This window comes from Rousettus aegyptiacus, unplaced genomic scaffold (genome assembly GCF_014176215.1).
Source record: "Rousettus aegyptiacus isolate mRouAeg1 unplaced genomic scaffold, mRouAeg1.p scaffold_m13_p_2, whole genome shotgun sequence".
Taxonomy (NCBI): domain Eukaryota; kingdom Metazoa; phylum Chordata; class Mammalia; order Chiroptera; family Pteropodidae; genus Rousettus; species Rousettus aegyptiacus.
This window is the reverse complement of record NW_023416295.1, coordinates 47,602,502-47,617,771: the sequence shown is the minus strand read 5'-3', so window position 1 is coordinate 47,617,771 and position 15,270 is coordinate 47,602,502. Positions and strand designations below refer to the sequence as shown.

At 34.9% G+C, this 15,270-nt stretch overlaps 1 protein-coding gene across 3 annotated transcripts in view; it reads right to left on the bottom strand.

Annotated features, from left to right (window-relative positions):
• Positions 1-15,270, bottom strand: part of SLC25A12 (solute carrier family 25 member 12) — a 144,719-nt gene that overhangs the window by 45,872 nt on the left and 83,577 nt on the right. For 2 of the 3 annotated variants that reach the window (XM_016123858.2, XM_016123859.2), the window contains exons 3-4: positions 12,876-13,018; positions 5,082-5,197 (exon numbers count right to left, since the gene is read on the bottom strand). In XM_016123858.2, coding sequence (XP_015979344.2) covers positions 5,082-5,197; positions 12,876-13,018 — 259 coding nt within the window. Of the gene's footprint in view, positions 1-340; positions 445-5,081; positions 5,198-12,875; positions 13,019-15,270 lie in introns of those variants that run through there. The other variant, XM_016123860.2, reaches the window with a different exon arrangement.

Here is a 15,270-nt window from a genome sequence, read left to right as displayed (position 1 = left end):
CCAGACACAAAAGTAGCCTGTCATTATGTTCTCTTTCCTCAAAGGAGAGGAGCTCAATGATCTGTCAGGAGGGCAGGTAATGGTGACAACTGTAATTAAGTTAAAATGTTCACAGACGTGTAACATTAGTTAGTTTAGCTGTATCAGTCACTTATGATGATTGGACTAGATGAAATATACATTGAAGCATATATATATTATGTAAATATGTCTTAACAGAGGTTTTCATTTCCCCAGCAGCCCACTCTGTGTCTCCCCATCTCATCCACCCTCATCCCTCCCCTGGTCCTTATGGGAGCTTCCTACTGGTCTTGTTCACCTTTCTGCAGTACAAAATTACCTCTGACCGGGGCTGGCACTCTTCTCCAAGACTGCCACCATGCCTGTTCCATGAATGAGCCTGGAAGGAGCTGCTGTACCAACGGTGTGGCCAGAGAACTCCTCCTGTAGGTATACAAGCCATCAGCCCTGTGACACAGCCCACCTACCATCAGCCCAACGACATCCTGATTCCAAGGATTTCAGCCCAGCAGGAGCCACTGCTTCCAACTTACAGGCTCGAGACCAAATATTTGTATTGTCAGGGGAATAAAGTCCCCAACAGCTGAGTTTCACCTGCACAGTTCTTAAAGTGAAGTCAGAGAGGCTTTTAGAAGGACTCCCACCATGAATAATGAATATCCTTGTGTATAACTAAATAAAAACAATGGCAAGACTTGTGGAAGTAAAGAGTGTTTCACTGAAGGAAAACTTGGGGGTAAAGAAGAGGAACAATTAAGAGACCAAAAAAGAAAACGAAGGAAAACAAACAAGAACAACAAAAAAGAAAGAGCAACAAGAACTTGTAGAGGAAGTCCTAACCAACATAGCATGTAGATTCAGTCCCAGACTTTAGGTTATACTTCCAGGTGGGTCATTAGTTTACTGGGTGATCTCTGTTTTTCTTAGGAAAAGCATTTCTATTAACCCTTTACCTACCTCCAGAAGGGACTACTGTATAATCAATCAATAGAGTAGTCCTGCTGCCAAATACATGTAAAGGTCCATTTCTCAGGAAAGATGAATTTATACTTAAAGAGCATCCATTACTATAGAAGCTACATGCTTTAACAGTCTATCACCGAATAGCATAAAACTAGTAACACACCATGTCTTTTTTTTTTTTACCACAAATTCTAACAGCAACTCTAATAGCTTTGAGTATTAATACAGCCTTCTCTGCAATATCCAAAAGGAGTTTCAAAAATTCTTGATTTAATTTGAAAGCCCCAGGTGAAGATCTAATTCTTACCATATTAAAGTAGGTATTTATTACCATTACAATATTGTAGTATTCTTTAACTTTGTTTCTACTGGGAGAGGGTACAACATTTTGCCTATCTAGACTTCCATCTCCTGAACCTTTTAATAACAGCAGTGGTTATGCCTACACCACCTTGATCTATTCATCTTTTTAGGGGGAAAGAGTGTTTTAGAGGCACAAATTGAACACATTTTTAGTTGCTGTACATATTGATGGTTAAAGACAATACAAACTCAAAAGGAATTTCTGCTTCTTAAGGGTCCTACAGTCACAGAATAAAGATGTGCCCTTGGAAAAATTCGCTTTGGAGAGTTCCTATTCCTAGGGAAACGTTGGAGAGTTCCTATTCCTATGGAGACATTTTACAACACAATGTTGATAATATTTTAATAGAAAACTTAGGATGTATAACATGTTTTATATTCATATAGTAGTTAAAGATAAGAGGTTGGGTGGGGTTTCGGTTTTTGGTTTTTTGTTTGTTTTTGAATGATTACATATTTGCTAAAACAATAGACTTTTTTTTTTTTTTTTTTTTTTTTTTTTTTTTAGGACAAAAGCATGGCAGTGATTGACAACACAATGTATTATAACCGGTTATCTAGGTTACCTCAACCTAATTCTATCCAGCAAAATACCCAGTGGATAATAGTGAGACCACGTCAAGTTTATACTGTTTCTAGCACACACCAGTCATGCAATGGCCTCTACAAGGCTCATGCCACCAGGCTCATGCTTGTAACAGATCTACAAGCCATTAAGTAATTATCCACAGCATGCACTAGAAGTTTTATTACAGTAACATCAAAGAGGAAACAATTAACTAATGGTTTTATTCACTCTTTTAAAATCTCCAAGACCTATTCTGAGCTTGCACATTCTGAAATAGATTACCAAGGTCTCAATATAAGACCCCTCTCCCAAAACAGAGCATTTCTAAATATAAAAAAAATTTGTCCAGTACTCAAGTAAATGTTGTTCAACATTACTACTTAAATAAATACTTGCAAAGATGCACACAATTTAAGTATATAATTTGATGTGTATAAAAAGCATATCTAAAAAACAAAAGCATAGATGAGAACAATATATACAAGTACACATATAACATCATCATCACAGTCCATGAGAGATACCAATGGCATGTCTTTCCCCACTCCATTACACGTTGCATCCAATATTCTCGCCCACCTTTCTTTCCTGATGTGCACAAGCGAACACTATTCTCAAATAAGCTCCAAACTAGAAAATATAAGGCCATTTGGTGAAAAGGATTTAAAGCTAGAATGGATCTAAAATTTCCTTTTACTTAAACATATGTCTATAAATATGTAAGTACAATTCATTTCATTAAGTACAAACATGAAAACTGACCTTTATCACAGATCCAAATCCTATACAAATAAACTCCAAGTTAATTATTTCCTTATGCTGAAATTCTGTAGTCTTGAAAAAGCCTGAAATAAGTGGGCCTAAGAAATCTTGTTAAATGGCATTTATAACAGTTCGATGCTTTTCCTCTTTTCTTAAGAACATAAAATTAAACTTTCTCTTCTTCATTATGATTCTTTTCATTTCAGTTAAGCAAGTTTGTCTAAAAATGGATCCTTAAAACTATGGAGGCCGGGCAGGAAGGGGAAACAGTCAAAGTCTCTAGGAAATAGGTCAGCACCATCAAGAGAACCATCCAGCTGGTCAGGGACCCCATAAACAATGTTGAAAAGGGGTTCGGCTTTACCTTATTCCATAAGAATCTTCCTATCTCTAAACAGATTATAGAGAAGAATGAAAGCAGGATCCTGATGGATTTATCTATTCTTGAGTTTGTAACAGCTGCTATAAAACTAAAACCAATTTGCTTTGCTTTCAATCCTAATTATAGTTTCTTAAAATCCTAACTCATAAATCATAGTCTGAGGGAAGAACAAAAGATCTATAAAATGCTAAAATTGGAATCTGATAACTACAAGTTTTCATTTGCACAAAATATCAAGGTGTGTATAAACAACTCAGCTACTTCCTACACTCATTTAAATACACTAATCAACAATGGCACGAGTCTCTATTGTTAGTCTGTTAGATGAACTGACTTGAGTGCCTTATTTTTAAAAACAGAAATTAGGAAAAGCAATCAAATGGAGGAGGTACAAAGAACCAGAATATCAAGGTAGGAGGTACAAAATAAATTACAACTTGGTTTTAGGAAAATCTAATTCTTAAACAATGCAAACATGACAGAAGCACAGGTATGCTATCACTAATGCAGATATTTGTATCAAGTTATTTCCCAAGCATTTCTGCACCACATTTGGAAGTGAGATATGTGAGTATGTGCGATACCTATTGAAAATAGAAAACTTATCATTATTAGTAATATGAGGTTAATGTTGAATGATGAAATGTAAAGGTTTTATGCTTTAAATTATAGAATCTAGGTGTTTTTGAAGAGTCAACATTCTTTAGGAGGCAGAATGTCCAAAGCTTAATCCAAAAAGCAAGGACAATCCCAACATATATGCAGAAACCTAAAGCACTCTGCATAGGTATTTATTTGAGGAAATTTTCTTACATGGAAGATAACTGGGTCAATGGGCAGAAAGAAGGAAACGATCATTGCCAAGCTAGAAAATGTGCCCACTAAGATCACAGCAAAAGTACCACTGTACTTCTCCCCATTCTTAACATGGCAGTGATACCTCTTCCTTTGGGTTTAACTAAAACTGTTTCTTCTATAACAAACTCTACGGTGAATAAATATTTAGTGCTGTGGCTCAAGAAAAGCCTGACTTTCAATAGTTTCTCCACCATAGATTATTGCCAATTCACACCATAAAAGGGGCTCAGGTTCAGTTTTACAAGATGAAAAAGTTCTGGAGATCTGTTTCACAACAGTGTAAATATACTCAATACTACTGAACTGTACACTTAAAAATAGTGAAGATAATAAAGGTTATGTTAGGTGTTGTGTGACCTTAATTTAAAAATTCCAAACATTAAAAAAAAAAAAAAATGGAGGGCTCAAGGTTCTTGAAAATATTGTTTTTATTAAAAGACCTGTTGCAGGAAAAATTAGCTGACACTTTTACTATGCAAAAACTAATTTCTGCCAATAACTGTCTTTAAAAACGAATACATGGTTACAAACAGAAATGTTAGCTTATGCTTCTGAGACATTGACAATGTGCTAGATTATGTGCCTATCGAAGGATTTAAATCAAATTCTACATCCAGCTCCGATGTAGTTTTAATATTCTAGCCTTGTTTCCTAAAACTAAAACTCTAAAATGTGGGTTCACAGAATATTAACTATTCTTGCCTTAACTCCCTCCTTCCGTTCCAATCTTGGTATTAAAATGAGATAGTAGCAATTTTCCAAAGACGCTACAGAGAAGCTCTGAACTCTATACCAAAAACCCCTTGAAGAATGAGATGATTATTCCATGTTGTTCACCATCTGCTTCATAAAGATTTTTTGCCCAGGCTGCCTCGGAACAAGAAAAATTTACGTCACCTATTTTAGGAATGTGAAAGTGTCAGTGACTCAATGAGCTGAAGCAACGGCATCCCTAGATTCCTTAATTGTTTTGTGAATAGTTTAATGCTTTGAAAAAAATAAAACCACTTTATCTGTATAAATCCCTTTAGGAAAGTAATACTTCCCTTATTGGATAGTTCCTGAATGAATATCATTCTATATGCAGTTACAAGAATTAGCAATTAAAAACTGGACCAGTCTCACTAACTTCACTTTTCACTTGTAATCTTTTTTTTTTCTTACCAAATGTCACCTCTCCAGTTCCACTCTTGTCAAACAACTGGAAAGCCACTATGAACATGGAATCTGGAGCACATAAAACAGATTCAAATGCCAAAAATTCTTGATAGGAGATCAACCTAGAATAAAATATAAAATGTTACTGGTTAGTAAAAAAAGGGGGAAACATGAGGCATCTAACCTGCCTTTCCTATATAAACTGTAGCTCCAGGTAACCAAATAATTAATGAAGGGAAGTTTCTATTTATAGAGGTATTCCAGATAATAAAGGAAGAAAGAGAAAGAAGAAATGACAGAATTAGAATATTATCCTTTTGTAAACCCCAACCAAATTAATAGAACTGGCAATAATCAATAGCCCCTAATATCACAAAGAGAGAGAGAACTAAACCAAAAATAATTAAACCTGAATCTGAACAAGTCTGCAGATCAGAGTTTCTCAACCTTAGCACTCACTAGTACCATTTTAAGCTCGACAATGCTTTGCTGTGGGAACCTCCTGTGCATCTGTGTCATGTCTAGCAGCATCCTGGCCTCTACACGCTAGATGCCAGTAGCACTCACCGTGTAGAGAATCACTGCTCTAGACATAATCGACAATTTACAGGAAATACAAAAGAGCAAGGATCATGTTGAACATTGCCACAGGAACACAAACAGCAAAAATGCAGACTGTAGGAAACTATAAGGCGAACATTCTGTAGTTAAAAAAAACTTTTAAAGAAGATATAGAAGAGAACCTTATCAAAAACCCAAGGGATACAGCAATTCATTATAAGTTATAGATCTTATTTAGATTCCTATTGAAGTAAAAAAATAATATTAGTTTATAAGAAAATCAGGAAATGAAAATACTTCATATTAAGAAATCAATGTTAATGTTTTTGAGAAGTTTTTTTTGTAATTTTTCTTATCTTTGCGAGGTACACACTGAAATATTTATAGATGAGATATGTCATCTGGAATTTGCTTCAAAACAATCTAGAGAATGGAGGAATGGGTGGGAGCATAAATAAAACAAATTTAATAAGTATCTTGTTAAGATAATTATTGAATGTGGGTGATAAGCATATTGAATTCACTACCCTATTCTGTTTAAAACATGTTTGAAATGTCCATAATATAAATTTTAAAGGAAAATTTTCAAACAAAGAGAGGGAAACTCAAGCTTATTGAGTCCTATAACACACAGGGTTGTAAAATTAGCCAGGGGCCAAAATTACAGTGAAATTGCCTTCAATTATCTTATGGAGCTGGTATATGCTAGTTTAGAGTCATCATCTAAAGCAAGCTTGCTGCAAAGATTCTATACCATGTTGCTGCTACTGGTAAGTGACTAGTATTATAAAAATCCTTATGTACACTCTATGTCTCAGCTGAAGGAAGAGAACTAATCCTTAATGCAGTTTCTAGGTCCAAAGGATCTGACCTCCGCATACCCTGCCCTTGTTCTCTGCACTCTAGCCTACTCATTCTCAGCTCCTAGCACAATCCATGTTCCTTCCACTCAGGGACATCGCTCAGCAATTCATTTTCCTTGGAATAACCCCACCAACTCCAAATTTTTGCCCCTTTAATTTGCACCCAATCTTTACATAGCTCAGCTTAAATATCATTTCCTCAAGAGAACCAACCGAGAGCCCCAGATGACTTCACATTCCCCTAACACACTAACGGGAGCCCTCTTTTTTGTGCCCCTTGGAAAATTCTCAAAATAATAATGTAACTCACAGTTTAAAGTCTAATTCCCCACCATAAGGTAGGCTTGTCAGAGAACACAGGCTTGATTCAGGGTAGGAACTCATAAATATTCTTGCATAAACTCAATTTAGAACATATGACTTTTTAGAGTCATGTTTCTCCACCCAGTATGAGGAAAATTACATTTTACATTTCCTTTTCTGTCCCCATTCGTCTAAGACATATTTTACATTCAATGTTACATTTCCCATTACTTAAAACACTTTGAAAAATGTTTAAATTACACAAGTTACAGTATATCCAAAGTAATAATGTATACTATGCCTTTGCCCTTCATGGAGGGAAAGGCTTTGTGGTGGTGTTACTCAGGGCACTGAAGACTATACCCTCACCCTGCCTATGCTGAAGAATCGCTGATGACAAGCCTGAGTGCCTAATGAGTCCTGGGAGTACAAGCTAATAACCAAAACTGTTTATCAGGCCACAAGTTATAACACACCTTATGCATTGGTATACTACTAAAAAATATAGTAAAACTCAAAAGTGTGGTTATCATTACACAAATTTTGGGGTAGTGAAAACAAATGAAGTTATATCAGGTAACATTGCCCTCCACACACTCCTAAAAGGCAATGAGTAATATGTGGTTTTAAACTCTGAACGAAACTAAAGACTAAAGATCAGTGGTATGGTATGGTCTGAAAGTAACACAAAAACAGTGGTGATCCAGGGGAGACATTACTACCTTCACTTCATTACATATTTCTGAAATGTTTGAAATTTGTATAAGAAAAGTTAGAATTATTTCTTCTGACTATAAGAGTAATTTTTAAAATAAAAAAAGTAACTAGGTTGATTATGATTTTAAAAAAACAACATCTTGTTTTTTCCAAAACAAGTCTCTGGAATTAGACATCAAAAATAAATTACCCTGAAATATAGAATATGTAGCTTTAAAACACATTTCGTGCTCAGTAGTAAAACTTTCTGTATTTATGAGAAGAAGTCAAAGACTTTTTCCCAACTAGCAAAGGTCATAAACTGTTGGCTGGCAGAATGGATCTGGCTCACACATATGTTTTCTTTGGCATCAAAGTATTATTTTTTTTTCAGTTACATTAGTTGCCAACATTAGGAAATCATAAGATTTCATGTAAATATCTACTGTTCTGGTTTCTCCTGATACATAGTGAGCTTGGGCAACAGGTCTCTGGTCCCAAGTAGCATCAGCCCCTGGAGTCAAGCCAAAGCTGCCTCCTTGAGAGACCAGGGCTCAGCAGTTATTTATACCTTTCACCTGTGGATCTGAGACTTGTTGGGTAAGTTTCCAACATAGTCTAAGGATTTTAGTAAATATCTACATTTTGTCTGTCAGTATAGTCATAAAGATAAATCACATATTCATGCAGCTTTAGAGCCAGAGGGACCCTTAGAAAGTCTAAAGAAGTCAAACGATCTGCTCTAAAACATTCAGTAACCCAAAGACTCTCAACTCCTGCCTTCAACTCAGCACACACCTCCCTGCTCCCCCTTGTCCAACTTAAAGTTGTAGTTGAGAAACAGAAGGGTATCTGGTATCTACAGTAAGCAGACCATTATAAGAGGTATTGGGGAAATACTTAGCGAACCCTCGATACTCAGAGTTGTTATACAGAGTGATTTATTTGAAGAAAGAAAAGTCAATTAAGAAACACAAAAGCTTCAACACTTAAAAATAAGTCACTTAATATTATTTGACCTTAAAAAGAAATGAAATGCTAGCACATGCTGCAACATGGATGCATCTTGAAAACATTATGCCAAGTGACATAAGCCATACATAAAAGGACAAATATTGTATTGTTCCACTTTGGGAATAATTCTGGAATACCTAAAATAGTCAAATTAATAAGACGGAAGTACAATTATGGTTACCAGGGTCTGGGTGTTGGGGAAGAATGTGGACTCACTGTTTAATGGGTATGGAGTTTTAGTGCAAGAAGATGAAAAAGCCCTGGAGATGGGTGGTGATGATGGCAGTACAACGATGCGAATGCACTTAATGCTACCAAACTGTACACTTAAAAATGTTATATATATAAAATGTATATGTTATATATATTTTAACACAATAAAAATAAACAAGTCACCTGAGATTACCCAGGTGTATGCATTTGTCAAAACTCAGCAAATGCACCTTTAAGATTTATATTTTTTCACTGTATGTAAATTTTACCTCTTAAAAAAAAACCCCAAAACAAATATTGAAATCCATACTGAAATATTTACGAAGTGTATCAACGCCTGCGATTTAAAGTGTATCAAAAAACAAGATGGGTTGATTGAAAGATGGAGGGATAGATACATGAAAAAAGATGTATATAGAAAGGTGTTAATAGTAGAATATTCGGGTATTCACTGCAAAATTTTTTCAACTTTCCGGAATATTTGAAATTTTTCGTCATAAAATATTGGGAGGAAACGGGGTTGAAAGGCCACACAGTCTCTCTGACAATGTTCCCACAGCCTAAAAATACCTAATAATGCAACGATACTCTCAGAAAGCAAGAAATAATCTACTTATCTGCTAACAAAGAAAACATGTTCCAAAATTATTTTTAAAGCTCTTTTCCCTTTATCTTGCCATAGATTCCTCTATCATTAGAAGGACATGATCAAGACTTTGGCAGAAAAAGCGCAAGCCACTAACATTGGAGTGAAAAAAACTCTGCTTAGTTCATACCGTAATAGTTTGTTTCCCTTTGTTGAGGATGCCATACTTGCTATTTGACATTTTACAAAGTACATACATAATTTTATAACTTTTAAATAATATATTTTATGATTTGACATGTTTTAAAATTTATCTAAAGTTTGTTTTTAATTTACTGAATGAAAACTAATAAAATTTCAAAATATTGATGTTATTTTTGCAATTTTTAAAATAAACAAGATTTCTGCATAAAAGGTTCTTCTATATACATGTGGAATATTAAAGGAAAACACTCATGAAAAAGTAAAAGAGAGGAAAACTATAGTCTTCCACATTATAGGAGAATAGAACCTCCAAGTGAAATTCTGTCTAGAGCTAAATATAAAAACTATGGTTCTAGAAGTTACAGTTTCAAACAAGCAACTGTCTAAATATTTTAGATCAGATCACACAATAATAGTCCCTGAGATCTGCCTTCAATACATAAAATCATTTTGCTTTTAATTGTACAACCAGAATGTCAAAGTTTTAGCCATAATCTCACAAGTACTGTTTGGCTAATGGCTTTACTTTTAGACAAGCCATCAGGCTATTTATGCCACACAATGCTCCTTCTATGTGGCTCTCCACAGCAAGTACTTGCATCAACACACTCCTGCTTATTTTACTATCTTTTGGAGGAAAGGGAGTGGGAAAGAGGAGGAAGGCGGGCAGTTTACATGCTAAGAAAACATGAGGCAGTGGGTGAGAGGGCCAGAGCATAAAAGGGCGTGGCATTGACCACTCCTAAACCTGCTTTTCCCACACACTTAACCAAATCACTTAAACTTGTCTACACTGCTTCTATTAATTCCAATTTGGTCTTGGGTGGTTACAAACAATATGTGGTGCTATTTCAAGTTACATACCTATAGAACTTATCATCGAAAACCTACAATAATATCAAAGAATACCTCCTAGGGCTGAAAAAAAAAAAAGGTGTCAACTGAACTATTCTAACCTTCTATCACTGCCCTGGGTAAAGGGGTGGGAAAAAGAGAATATCGTTGCTCATGGTGAGTACAAAAAGGAAAATGGACTTAAAATTAAGAGAACTAATTTTGTTATTGAGATAGTCAATCAACCTCTCCAGGCCTCATTTCCTTAAATATTAAATGAGGAAGGGTTGACTACTTAGTATAAGGTAAACATTACCAAAGCCTTTGATTCTCTGAATTAAAAGTATTAAAGAATCTTTAACAATGACACCTAACCTTTTTGAAGTCAAAGACCCTTCTGAAAACCTGGGATTTCTCCACAGAAAAATGCAACTACAAATTTACTCATTTCATATTATATTTCAGCAAGCTGAGGAATCTCTGAAGACTATCCACGAAAAAGAAGAAGTTAAGGATCCCTATGTTTCTAGAAAAGTCCACGTTTTTATTTTAGAAATAATCTGTTTCATAAACTTATAGAACATATTTACCTTTTAAAAACAGAGACAGGTTTGTTTTAAGTAAACACTATTCAACATTACTAGATTCTTTACTAGCCAAAACCCATTTTTGATTTAGTCTATCCTGGCAACTTAAATGCTTGATTCCATTTGACCACACTTTTAACACAAGCAGCTAAGTTTGAGAGAACCACAAGAACTAAGCTTCAAAAATGATACACCACTGAGATGGACCAGATGGTCACAAAAGAAAGCATCTGAAAAGATATACTCTAAAAACAGGTCTCAGACCAAATTAATAACAATAAATATTCATTTCTAAAAGAGCTAAATGTATATGCTACCTTTAATAATTTTGAAGAAGGAATTCTGATTAAATATAATTTTCATATACCTTAGTGTCTAATCACTATTGAGACCCAATGACTAAATGGTTCACAGTAACTTATCAGCTAATTTTGACTTTTTTTGTAGACATAAAATGTATACAAAAGTTCCCCAATATTTGCCACTGATAAATTTATAGAAAATCTTTCCAAGATATAGAACAATCATAGTAAATTTCAGGTACTGTTCTAGATTCTGCAGGAAAATACAAAGGAATACAATACTAACCCTGGACTCAAAGAACATAGATACCAACATTTCTACTTGAACTATTACAATAGCCTCCTAAACAGACTTCACTGCATGGAAGTCCTGTGCTACGCCAACCTACCATTTTTCTAAACTCATCATATTTGTGGTAATGCCAATGACTTGGAGGCCTGGCAATTAGCTTGGTACTCGCAAAGCAAGGCAAAATTTTCTTTATGAATCACGCAAATATTCCACTTGCTCCATGAAACAGTCATATGTGATTTTGATATAAAAATGGTATGCATTCTGTACTTGAATTGAGTAAATTGACACTCTAGTAAGATGCACCTTGTTATTTCTGTGACTGCACTATACACTGCCAGGCTAAAAATATCTCCACAACTGAGAGTCACAAGCCTACAAGATGCAGTCAAAGCCTAGCACACAAATACCCAGCTCCACTCCAACCACAACTCCAATAGCGATAAAGCAATGCCACACGGAAGTACATATAACATCACTCCCCACTATCACTCCCCCAAAACACACACATATGTGCCCCTTGGTGTTTCAAGCCACTGCTGCTCCCTTTCCTGGAACTCTCCTCCCTACTTGTCCAACCATCAGCAAGCTCCTGTTTATCTTACCAGATTTCACTCAAGCTTTGCCTCTTCTACGATGCTGTCCTGACCAACCAAAATAGAGTTAACTATGCCGTCTTAGATGTCCTCTCATATACTTCTACTACAGTACCTTAACCCCCAAATATTACTCTTTCTCTTTGTATGCTCATCTCTATCTCACTAGGCCATGAGCTTCTTTCTTAAGAGCAGGAACCCCATTTTATCCATGTTTGTATCTCTAAGGCCCAACAGGACTTGGCAAATGGTGGTTGTTCAACAAATGCTTGTCAAATAAATGAGACAGATAGATGAATAAATATCACTCTCTAAATTCTTCCTTGATGTATTTTTTTTCATAGCACTTATAACCTCCTCAGGTTATAATTTACTTTTAAATTTGTTTATTGTTTTTGTGTGATTTATTTGCTGATATAATTCTAGCACTTAGAACAGAAGTGCCTAAACATAGAAGGTATTCAATATTGAATTAATGAATGAAATACACTTTTGTTTTGGCAAACCATTCTGCTCAGATTATTTGATATAAAATATGGCTTGTCACATACAATATTTTTCAAAAGAAAAAAAGAAATGCCATTATCCTTGACAATGTCAGTAAATAATACTGTTTTGATAAACTTCTAAGAAAATATACAGTTTGTAAATTTAAAATTCCAGATGGTCACAGGTAAACTTACAGTGTTTTTATTTTTAATTAGATATGGAAGAACATTAGTTTTCAAAAAACATATAAAGGTTCTCACCCATCCTTGGTTTGATCGGCTACTCCTGCCAAGAGCTGCACAATCTTCGGATTACTATTTGGATCATTATACAGACCAAGATAGCGCTGGACGAAGTCTTCCGGGGTCATGTAATGTTCTCCATCAACCTCAGTACTGGCATACTAAAAAATAAATAATGTATACTTAAAATTTAAAACTGTCAATATTATTGTGTAGCCAACAAATGTTTTGTGAACGTGTAATTTAAAGGCCAGTATCAAAATCAAAATAAGGATAATAAATGCAGACTTTTTTTCTGCAATAGTGAAAAAACAAACACCCAGAACGTGATTTAAGAACATTGGTAACATCTGTAGACTCCCAGAGACTTCCTGCTTTAAGAACCCATCAATCTTTAAAAGTGAAATGAATGAGAAAAGCATAACAAACAAGACCTTCCATCATAGGTGTTCAGTCCAAGTTCCAGTAGCTCAAAAAAAAAAAAAAAAGAAACAAATAAATACATTGTCTTTTATGTTGATAATTTTTTAAAATAAAATAATAATACCTACCTATCAAATAAATGCCTCACTATTTTGAGGGTTTTATGTACCATGGCATGACCAAATAGTAAAGGCCAAAGCTCTCCTCTTTATGTTGAAGCTGATCAATTTAGCTACTTCAGTCAACTATCAAAGTAGGAACGTCAGAAAATTTCCCAAAATTGAAGTATATAAGGGCCCACTAAGTGCCAAGCACAATAACTTAAACAAAACAAAAACCCACACCAGGACTTGGCCCATCATCATAAAATTATAGAACATCAGAATTAAGAGAAAATCTTAAAAGTTTTCAGAAAGAAAAAACAGGTTACAATTAAGAATTATGAATCATGGGCATCACGCTCCTCAAGAGAAACATTGGAGTCTTAAAGGCAATGCAATAACCTTAAAATATCTAAGAGATGATTTCCAACCTAGAATTCTAAACTGAGCCAAACTTTCAATCAAGGGTAAGTTAAAAGCACTTTGAGATGTCTACGTTCTCAAAACTTTTTTTCTCCCTTCATGTGCACTTTCTTAGAAAGCTGTAGAAGAATTTGTTCCATCAAAAAGAGGGCATGAACCAAGAAAGATGTGGGATTTAGGAAACAGAAGATCCAACTCGGGAAAACGGCCAAGGGAAATCCCAGGACAACAATTGTGCTGTAGGCCTCCAGAGTGCCCAGTCCTGGATGAGGCAGACAGAGGCCTCCAAGAAGAAAAGCCACTAGGGAAAATGAAATGTCAAGTTCTATGAGGTATTTGGCTATGTGGAAAATAACTCTGAGAGGAGTTTAAATCTTTGCTCAAATGTCACTTTCTCAATGAGACCTACTCGTATCACTCTATTTAGTCTTACACCCATGCCTGTATCTGTATTCCCAAACCCCTTTGTGTTGCTCTGTTTTCCACTTGGCATCTATCACCTTCTAACATACTATATATTTTACTTAACTTCTTATGTTTATTGTCTATCTCCCAATTGGAATGTAAGTGTCACAAAGGAAGAAATCATGTCTAGTTTGTTCACTGTTCACTTGTATCCCAAGCACCAATAATAATTCCTGACACATAGTAAGCACTGAGTAAATATTTGTTAAAATAATGAATTGGCAATAGGTACACAAATTACTAAGTAAATAAAAAGTTAGGTAATTTTTCGTCCTATGAAAAAGTAAATTATGAAAAAATATTTTTGTACAAAAATAGGACATCTTATGCATGACAACTCAAAATAAACAATATTAATTGTAATAAAATGTAGATACCAAATATTAAATTAATTACGTTTACAAGGAAAAGGGGAGAAAGTAGTATATGTTAAATCTTCGACTACTATAATAGAAAGTTAATAATGTCTAGAAATAGCAGTATAAAAATATAAGGAAAAATACCAAAATAAATAGCTAAAAGAATTATGAGTGGTTGCTTCCGACAAAAAACAAAAACAAAAACAAAAACAAAACAGGGATGAGAAGGACCAGAGCAAAGCACACTGTTGGTTTGCTGTTTGGTTAAGCATTTCAAATGTCCTCATTTGTGAATCTGACCAACCCAACCATAGCTCTTTCAACAAGGAAAGTACTAAATCGAAAAAGTTTTCTTTGTCATATTCTAAAACATACCACAGAAACTATCACTGCAAATTCTATATCAGCCTACATAAGTAGCCCAAGGTGGACATATTTTTGCTAACAAATATCACCCTAAAATAAAGTTATGTTCTCTCAACATGCTATAAAAGGTACCTAAAAATATCACCCTAAAATAAAGTTATGTTCTCTCAATACACTATAAAAGTCAATCCTGAAAGGGTCCTGGGTTTAATTCTTGGCTCTACCACAAACTCACTGAGAGTCCTTCGATGACTCCATTCTCTTCCCAGGCCTCTA